The sequence below is a fragment of the Desmodus rotundus genome, chromosome 4 (genome assembly GCF_022682495.2).
Source record: "Desmodus rotundus isolate HL8 chromosome 4, HLdesRot8A.1, whole genome shotgun sequence".
In the NCBI taxonomy this organism is placed as follows: Eukaryota; Metazoa; Chordata; class Mammalia; order Chiroptera; family Phyllostomidae; genus Desmodus; species Desmodus rotundus.
The window spans coordinates 115,612,041-115,622,441 of NC_071390.1; the positions used below are offsets into that span (position 1 = coordinate 115,612,041).

A 10,401-nucleotide genomic window follows, 5' to 3' on the forward strand; every position below is an offset into this window, starting at 1 on the left:
GCCCTGTAGGTAGGGTGTCTTGGTACATTTACCTCAAACATCCTTGTGACCCCACTAAAGAATGTTTACACTAGACTTTGTGATACATAAATACAGATGTCAACATTCATTGCAGTGCAAATACAATGGAGCTTTTTCCTTTTACCTTGGTTTTTTGTCAAAATATACAAAAACATATTATAAATGTCAATGAGAAAATGTGGGCCTATTAAAGGTTTATTTATGGTCTTTCAACCATAATAAAGAACAACAAGATTTATGACATAATGAAGGTAAGATTAAATGTTCCCTACATAGCATCACTTTAAGAAAATCTAAACCACCTACAATTTATTGATCCCCTTTCCTAAAATTGCAGATAATTATAAGTGAATTGCTAAAACTTTATACTATTTCCTTAAATAGCTACAGGTTCTTGATACATAAAAATAAATTAAAACAGTTTGTTGATTAGTTAGCATGCAATTCATTTTTTTCTCCCTAAATTTGAAGTATTTCAGTTACTCAACATTACTGTTTTTTCTTAAAGCAGTTAAAATACGTAATCACGAGCCTGTGTTCTGAAGGTAGACCTTTAGTCCTTAGTACATCCCATTTGCTGCCTCGGGGCCACCTTCTTGGTGAAAGAATCTTAGACGTGGCTAAGTCAGCCAATCACAGCATCCTGAGCCATGACACAGGGTGTTTGAGAGCCGTTCGGTCCAGTGTGGGAGCTGCTGGCCACACCTGGCTCGTGAGCGCCTGAAATGTGACAAGTGTGACCGAAGGCCTGAACCCATAGTTACAACTCACTTTAACTCATTCAAATGTAAACTTAACACCGCAGCTGTATAGAATATTTGTTCTCCACTACGCACAGCTCTATTGTTTCGGTAAGACTTTATTTGTTAAGACTCTATTGTTTTATTTCAGTTTTTTGAAAGTTTAGCACTTGTTAGGTGCTGCAGCTATTAAATATACACTGGATTTCAGAGAGTTAGTAAAAACAAAAAAGAATGTAAAATATCTAGGGAATATTTTTATATTAATTACATGTTGAAAATAGTTTTGGTATTTAGAGTTAAATAAAATGTGTATTAAAATTAATGGCCCATCTTTCTTTTTCCTTTTTTTAAAATGTGGCCAGTGGAGGTTTTTTAATTTTAAGTTTTAAAATTTTAAATTAAGCTTGCATTATATTCCTGTCGGGCAGCATGGATCTAGAGCAGAGTGTGGAAGAGTCCAGCTTGGAGCTGATGAGAATCCCTGTGGAGCTGCAGAGAACGGGGGGCATTTCATAAATCTTATTTGAAATGAATGAAAAATTCTTGCTATAAGTCAGCAATTAGTCATTAGACACTCTAAAAATTAAGGCCTATTTTTCTCATTCTTTATTATCCAAAGGCTAATGTAAGCTGCTTGTGGGCTTGTCAAAAGGAGCTGCAAGAAAAACATAAATATCAGAAGTAACAAATTTTGGGTATTTTCCAACATTTTATTTCTTTGCCAAACTTTCCCCAAACCATTCTATAATTTCCACAGCACTAATACAGATTTAAATAAATTTCAGTCCTATACACATGATCGATTAAATCTTTTCCTTTCTAGCTTGCTCTGCAGTTCAAGTTTCTAGTTTATTTATAAACAGAACATCGAGTTTCAGGGGAAACTTTGCTTTACCTGCTTCCACCTGCAGATGAAATGCCCCCTTGCCACTTACAGATGTGACACATGTCACATGGGTCCCAAGTCACTGTGTTCTCACAAAGACCTCTCTTTCCAAGACTTGCGACTGTCCCAGTCATGGGCCACGCTGGCCTCTCGCCCTCCTCTTTGCAGCAGCTGCGTGCCCAGGGAACCTGAAGCAGTGCTCTGGGCGCCACTGTTGGTTTGCTGTGCTTTCACTTTCCTTAGCGCAGTGGCTCCGTGAGTGTGCAGTGAAAAGTCTAGGAAAACAGCTGGGGCCCAGGACAGTCTTTGAAGCAGCACCCCTTTAGATTGAGAAGATGGGGCAGCCTCAGTGCCACATGATGCCACAGAGGCAGTCGGCGAGGAGAGCAGAATGCAAGTGCAGGAGGACAGTCGCTCCAAGTTCGCCTATTTTTAAAATTCTTGATGTTCTTTCCTCTTCGTTAATTACACACGATGACATACTGGAAAGTTACACAACATGTGTAGCCCTGACACTTAAAGGATTTGGAGAAAGAGTACGGAGTGGTATTTTTCAAAGGAACAGGAAGTTACTGAAGCAGATCGATGACAGTGTGGTGATGAGGACTGCGGAATGTTGGAACTGAAAAGGACTCTCCGGCTGTTTAAAGGCGCTGCTGTCAGCATCATAAGGGAATGCAAACAAAAAGCCAGTAGATTTGTAATTACACCTATAAAGGTGTTTTCTGCTTCAAGAGACCCTACTAAGCATATCCTGTTCCATTTAATGTTTTATTCCTACTTTTCCGTCACTTCTGCAAAAAAAAACCCCAAACCTTCAAATACCATTAGTTCCTGGAAAGGGACCTGCCCTGCTCCTTTCTGCAGACCCACCAAAGGTCAAGACAGCACATCCCAACCCACGATAACAGAGCGGCCAGGAGACCCAGCAGAGTACTCGGTGGCTGTCCCCTCATTCCGTTCTTTTTTATTACACTAAATATTTGAACAGTCTCTGGTCTTTATTTCAACTTCTGCAGCTTTCAGCTTTTTTTTTTTTTACTTACAAAAGTAGGACTGTTTCCTATGTTTAACCTGCAACAGTGGGAAGTAACTTAAGGTGTTAACAAGGTAAATCAGGACAAGGAAAATCAAGAAGTATTGTTGCCTGTCTTACGGTAAATTACCTATTAACACATGCACAAAATATAGACTGAAACTATTTCCTCTATGGATTTAGAGCTTATGGAGAAAAAAAAAACCATAAGGAACCTGAGAATTTTACATGGCTCCTAATTTTCTCTCTCCTGGGGCAGTATAACTGGCCTGTGAGCTCATGATCACTGCCTTCTCTTTTAGTTCCAAAATCCTGAAATTCTGATTGCCAAAATGGTGTCAGTCTGCTCTGAATAGCAAAAGGGTCATTTTAAAATACGGCTTCACGCCCTCTTTCCAAGCTCCTCACAATGTTAACGCTGTATGTTAATTTCATACATGTTACCAGATGGAATTCACTGAGGGATATAAAAAGAACTGATTAAGAAGTGATCTAGTCGACTTGCTCAGATACAAGAAAGGACACATGAAAGGATAGTTTTTATATAAATGACTCAGGCAGCAGAATCCAGGTGGCACTGTGACTGCTTTGAGCCCTTGGGATGCATGTGCCCCATGTATGTGCCCCATGCATCCTGTCCCTAAACTGTGGCGAGCAGGGTGAGGGTGATGCCAGTGTGGTCACGGAATGTCGCGCTTCCTGCTAACTTGCTGGATGACATCTGGACAACGCTGGCATGGAAAGTAGACCATCAAGGAAGAAAGCACAATAGTGAGTAGGTTACGGCCAGCCTTTTTCTCTCAGAGAGCACGTGTCGAGTCCTGGGCACTGTGGTCCCTGTGGAATGATGAGCAGTGTCACTACTGTCGATTCTGTTGTTTGGTCTAAATATAAATGGCATTTGAGTCTGGAGAATCCAATGAGTTAAGTCTTCAGCATGTCTGTTGTGTAGAGGAAGTGGGCCGAGATGAAAGGAGCAATAAAACCCTGACAAGCTGAGAAGAGCGTGCACAGGCTGCTCAGATCTGGTTAAGAAGGCAGAAGAAAGAAGGAGTGGGGTCAGGGCCCAACACAGAGCGCAGGCTCTGAAGACGTCTGTATGATTCCAGCCAGGGAACATTCGAGAGCCCCTGACATCCAGCACGAATTCAGCCTCCGCTCGCTGGTGGGTTGGAGAGGCGTGGCCTGTAGTTTGGGAGCGTGTGCCAGGAGTGCACTTGTGATCCTTCCAACCAGCTCGGTTAAAGCAGGGATCACTCCAGCCAGTTTAGCAGAGGTCATGGAACCAGATAGGCCTATCTTGGTGAAGAACATTTTGGATCTAAGAATATATTTATTTCTTTTTTCTTTGACAAAAGGTGTTAGCCACATACATGGTGGGGTCTCTACTTGGCTTTGTCAAGGGGTCTGCAGCTTCTTTGTTCTCTGGCTTTCTCGGGCACAGGCCGCAGGCACACGCGTGGTAGGAGAGCTTGTGGTGGGGTGGGGCTGGTTCACAGACACAGGGCACGCTGGCCCGCTGGGAAGGTCTCATTTACTTCCAAGGTCCCCTGCGACAGTGGGAAATGAAATGAGTTCCCATGGCATCTGAAAATTAGATTTAGGATTAAGGGCAGCTCTGAAGCATCAGGACGATTGGTGTTCACTTCACGTACTGTAGTTATGTCCATGAAGTGCCAGATGCCTAGCCTCACGCTCTGGGCTATCCTTCATCGATAGGGCACAGAACCTAGGGGTAAAGAGGCACTGGCACAGATTAGTTATGTGATTCACTTAGCCCTCTGGGACTCATTTCGCTCGTCTAAAATGGGGGGTTGGATGAGGTGACTTCCAACCTTCCTGTGCCCCCAACAATCTGTGGTTGTTCACAAGCCCACCTCTCAGTGAGGTCAGCTCAGTTTGGTGGAGAAACTTGAGTGGACAGACTTGGCCTTTTGTAGGGCCTACTTTTAGCTATTGTTGCCATAAAAGGTCCAGCCCAATTTAAGGTCATGTCTTTCTACCCATTGGTTCCCGGTCCACCTCAGTTCTGTTCTAGGGTTTCTGTGCTATCGAAGACAAACATCCACAAAGTATCTACAATTAGACTTTCACCCTACCTGGGAGATGTGAGAATGTGGGCACTTTTAGGATCCGTGTTCAAGTGTGATAGCCCCTTCGGTCTCAGGATGATTTCAGTTTTTTATATGAACCCTTTCACAACGACCTCCTATATTGTATTGGTAACTACTGCTTTATTTCCTCAAGGAGTTTTCAGATTAGAGCTCATTTGCTTTACTTTCCATTTCAGATTAAGACATCAGTTATCTGGGCAACCCCGAATGTTTCCTTCTCAGTCCCACTGTGGGTAATAATACTAGCAATCCTTCTTGGATTACTGGTTCTGGCCATTTTGACCTTAGCTTTATGGAAGGTAAGTTTCTTTCTTTTCTTTTCTGAGTAGAGGGGTCACTGAAGGGATTTAGAAGGGTTTATCTAAGGATTTAAAAAGACAATGCTAGAGGTACGATTTGGGTTTTTTTTAACCGTCTAAAAACATAAGAGAAACATTGTATCTTGTTGCCTGGACAAACAGTACTCATGTAGCTGGTATTTAAGAAGCCTGGGCATGTTTAATGTTGCTTTAATCTTGAGATTTCTTGTGAATGAGTATAGAGAGAATTAGCCTTTATTAACTAGGACCTGTGATCTTTCCAATATGCTTGGAGTGATAATGTTATTAAGACTTCTTTTTCTTGTTTAATTAACCAAGATCTTAAAGTTTTTATTGAAATGGTCCTATCAACAGTCCTTTGAGATTTTTCTTTATAAGCACTACACAGATGCAGTTAATATAGTAATTAATTGGGACTTAGACTATCAAGTAGGGCAAATAGATTATGCATGTTATAGTATTCTTAGACTTGTTTTTTTTTTTAATCTTAACAATTAGTTCATCTCCATTAGGAAGCTTATACTCTTTCATGTGTTTTACTGAAGTTTGTTCTGAAAGTCTACAGTAGAAATTAATTTCTGGCCCCAAAACAAACCTGCCTGCCAAGTTTCACAGAGTTTCCCATTCCAAAATGAAAACCATGTCTGAATTACATAACTATCAGCGTATAATCCAGTCACATCTACTTAGCAGCATGCTTAGTAGACCCCTAAACTGAGAAAACCATGCCTTTTATGTTAAATGTTGGCGTTCTCGGTCATTGTCAGCTGTTCTGTGCCGTCCTGGGCCCACACAGCCTCACACACCGCAACGGCAGGCTTTTGTGGTATTCTGTTATCTGCAGTCACTGCACCCCGCAAATGTTACAGTTCCATGCACCAATTGACAGAACACTGTGCCAAGCCTCCAAAAGAAATACAGCTTGATAGTTATAAGCCAAAATCAATGAATTGGGCTTCCAGTAAAGAAACAATAAAAAAATTGAGGTTCTAGATTTCTAGGAAAAGATATATTATCCTAGACCAAATACTCATTTGAAATTCAGGAGGATGAACATTCTAGAATCACCTCTTCCCTGAGTTCCTGGTTAATCTTTGCAAAGTCTCTAAGATGTTCTGGGATTAAAAAAAAATGAGCAATCTAATTTTCCTTTATATACTATATGTGCTCCCAAGTGCAGAGGGTTACCCAGGGATCCCCTGACTTCCTCCTATAACCCATCCTGAGGGAGCCTACAGTACATTTCAGGAAAGAATCTCCTTTCCCTGGCCAGCACTTAGTGCTGCGGCCGGCCCCAGAAAACAGGCAGAAAGCGAGCGCAGATCCCTGGGCCGTGTTGCTGTAACCCCAGGAGAAGATACGCGGTCCGCAATGCAGGGACAGACTCCCACTCTCAGGACACGGGGGGAGGAAGGACATGAGCACTGCGCCCTGTGCAGTGAGTTCCTCTGCAGGTAAAGCACATCCTGTTTTCACCTCCTACTTTGGAGAATTGGGAAGATTGTCTTCCAGAGCTCTAAGTTCTTTAGGGAATATATAAAGCAAGGCCCCGGTCAGGTGTCTCCATTGGTTAGGGCATCGTCCTGACACGCCAAGGGCGTGGGTTTGATTCTGATCAGGATACGTAAGAGAACCGACCGATGGATGCATAAACAAGTGGAACAGCAGATCAGTGTGTCTCTCTCTTAAATCAATCAATAAAACAAATTTAAAGAAACTATATAAAGTAAAAATTCTTAACATGAGGGGTTTCACAAATTCCCAGAACAGCTTGATTTTATCGCCTGTTTTTCTTTGTCATAGTGTGGATTCTTTGACCGATCAAGACCCCCCCAAGATGAAATGAATGACAGGGAGCAACTGACAAACGAGAAAACCCCCGGGGCGTGAGGAGGAAAACCCAAAGACCAAAAAACTACAGCACTGGTCCTGTCCAAAGAAAAAAAACACATGAAGGTTAAACAAAGGTTTTCCTGTACCTGCCAGTGTCCTAGGAAACAGAATGGCCCCGGGAAACACCACCTCGTCCATACCACCCTTTGAAGACGCGCTGTGGAGCACAGGGAGCCTTTCGGGAGAGGGAGCACCTTCAACACTGTAGAAACAGCCGGCCATCATGGGAGATTCCTTTTGCTTGAGTCTTTCTGTATTGGGCAGACACTTTGAAATGGGTGAGGGAACCGAGGCTGCTTTCCAGGTAAGTCCAACTTAAGTAGCAAAGGCAAAAATGTCTGAATTACAATAGAATTTAGAAGGTGAACTAGGACTGAACCTTCCAACACTACTGTATCCAACAGAATATTTGACACCTCCCTATAGGAAAGAAATATTTCTAATGACATTACGGCTCAGGGAGACAAGTATATGTTGTTGTTGGTACTGTGAAAGTACTTGTGAAATGACAAAGATAATCTTGTAAGCAAGGATAACAAGTTATTTATTTATTTTCCATTTCTCTAGGCTGATACTCTGGCCACCTAGAGGATTTGGAAATTAAGATTTGGTTAGCTGGTTTTCAAACTCACTCACCAAACTTCCTTCTAACACAACCATTTCGTGCAGATCAGTTGTTCAGCAGAGTTTCTTTAGGATGTAGCAGTGTTAAGGAAAAGCAATTAGTATTAGAAGGTAGTGTCACTTCCTACTTTGCTGCCTTCCACCTGAAACTTACTTGTCTTCACACTTTCCAGGGACTCACACCTGCTTCATTTAGCTTTGCGAGAAGTTGTGTTTATAGTTCTTTTTATTTTAAAAAAAGAAACATAATCATCCCATTTACTTAAGTAGCAATACACAAATTTCAAGGTACTCTCAATTCTGTGTGGTTTTCAAAAGTTATGGTAAAATTTCTAGAGTCAGTTAATAAAAAAGCAGTTTAACAATATGGGTAAACATTTTTTAAATCTATAAGAAGCAACACCAATATTTAACTTCAGATTCAATGCCTATTTTCTCTACTATACCTCAGACTTACTATGTACACAGAGAAGACATATTAAACATTAATAGGAAGGGAATACAAAGTTATGCAGATGTGAGATGAAGCTAGAAAACGGATTCCCAAGGATTTTATTTAGAACTGCTTATTTCAACTTTACTACTCATTTTTGCTGGTGATCTTTATAGTACATGACTTTGGAAAATTATCTATATTTAAGCTATTTTGCCATTATCTTGAATTTAACCATTACAAAAACTTGATGTTTAAAACTGTTGTAAATAATCCATAATCGTGTGTAATATTATCACCTTCGAAGTAAAATTGACCAGCCGAACTCATATAGTCTGCACAACTTTGTATCTTTTTTATAATAATGAAAATTACTATGAAGAAATGCTGAACAAATTTTATATTTATGTGCAATATTTTATAGACCTATGTATCTAAAGCATGTTTACACTGGCATTAGTTATTTTTAAATTAATATTCTGATTATTAAGTATGATAAAATAAGCAGCCCCAAATCCTTCAGTTCATAAAGCCATTGGAAAATTTGTATCCCAGTTTCACCAATCACAGTTTATTTGAAAGAAGAGCCAAACTCACAGACACTAAATTTTCTGTCACGCCTTAACCTGGAGACAAGCCATTTGGCTGTAGCTGCAGAATTTCCTTGGAGATCAAATGAAAGGCACATGGAAGAATACACTAATGCAGCTCATATTCTTCCTGCTTGTGAATCGAATCCTGTCGTGGTAGCGGTTTCGAGTCTGGCAGGAATGAAATCTGGCTCGCCCTGTGCGAGGCTGACCTGGGTGAGAGACGCACGTGCCTCGAGCTCTGGGAGGTTCCCACGTCAGCCTCCGGCCTTGGGTGTTAGTCATCTAGCTAGAACTGCTTATCCAGGCAGGTGGCCATCGATAGATGTGATTGGAGGGATCTCAGGCGGGACTCTCTACCCCCAAATAAAAAATGCCCTAACTCTTGTCGTAGTGCCTGACATTTAGCCGATAGAACTTAGTGCCTCGGGAGTTTGGCCCTAAGAGGTGTCTGAGAAAACACAGCCATTGCCTTTTAAGCTAACAGTTCTGGTGAAGGTACCCGGAACTCTTAGAGCTAGCTAGATAAATGCAGGACCCGTGAGACCACATACACAGGCACCTGGGGAAACTAGAGGTCCCCAAAAGAAGACTGGGACCCAGAATAGAGCAAGGGATGAGGACTTCAGAGACAAACTCTGCCTTCCACACAGTCTCAGCCAAGAGTGGTCCCTTCTCACGGGACGAGCAGTGCTACCGCAGACATCTCACAGAGGGCCACACACACACACTGGCCCGCTCGGCCACTTAGAATGTGGAAGTAAATGGCGTGCGGGGGGCACCGAGGTCAGGTGAACCGTGCACAGTCAGTTCCCGAGCGTGCCCTGCACACGCAGAGTCCTCTCACCGTGCACTGGGTGTATCTGCTTTCATCATGGTATCGCCGACTGCTTCCATAACCCATAACACACCGTGCTTTTCTTAGAGTGTCTCGCTGTGTTAGATACACCTTTTAAAGTTCTTGCAGCTGGCTTTTAAGACATGGAAAGTGGGCAAATTACATTTTATAAACTTGGAGATTTTTACACAGTAAATATACAAGGACTAGTCACCACTGAAACCCTATTCAGCTCCACTCTTCTTTTTCTTGTTTTATTTAAACACATTTGTAGCTATCTTGTGAAGATTTTCATGTACCTATTTACCTTGTCACTAATAAAATTAAGAGTTAAAGACACAGCGATATACTTGTGGTTTGTTTCACAAGCATAGCGACGTTTTTCTGCAGCGGCAGACATCAAAGTTTCTGTCTTCACACCTTGATTCCTGTAGTATAAAAATAAGGGAAGAAATTTGAAAGAGCAAAAATACATCACTCCTTTGGAATGATGAAAATGTTCTCAAGTTAGGTTGTAGTAATGTTTGCACAACTCTGTGAATATACTAAAAAAACACTGAACTGTATACTTTAAATAGACTAGTTTTGTGGTATGTGAATTAAAGTTCAATGAAAACGTTTAAAATTTTGTTAAGTCATTTCTAACCTTCCCACCCTCATGCACCTGATTTCTGTTCTCTACATTGCCTTTCAAATTTTGGCTGTAAATACATCTTTTATGAAACCTTCCTTTGCGTCTTCGGCCAACCCCTGTCCTTCAGTGGCATTTTGTGAATTACTACACTTTTCTATTTCTCTGCCTGATTATGTTCCAGCTGAACTGACCCTGAGTGAGGACAGGAACCGTATCTTTTCACCTTTATTTCTCCTACACTTAGCACCAACCTCTGGTATCTACTCGGT

At 41.5% G+C, this 10,401-nt stretch overlaps 1 protein-coding gene across 1 annotated transcript in view; it reads left to right on the forward strand.

Annotated features, from left to right (window-relative positions):
• The window catches only part of ITGA8 (integrin subunit alpha 8), a 176,908-nt gene extending 166,881 nt beyond the window's left edge, over positions 1–10,027 (forward strand). The window contains exons 29-30 of the mRNA XM_024578009.3: positions 4,977–5,099; positions 6,924–10,027. Of these exons, the coding sequence (XP_024433777.1) occupies positions 4,977–5,099; positions 6,924–7,010 (210 nt within the window). The 3' untranslated portion in view covers positions 7,011–10,027. The remainder of the gene's footprint in view (positions 1–4,976; positions 5,100–6,923) is intronic.
• The last annotated feature ends 374 nt before the right edge of the window (positions 10,028–10,401 follow it).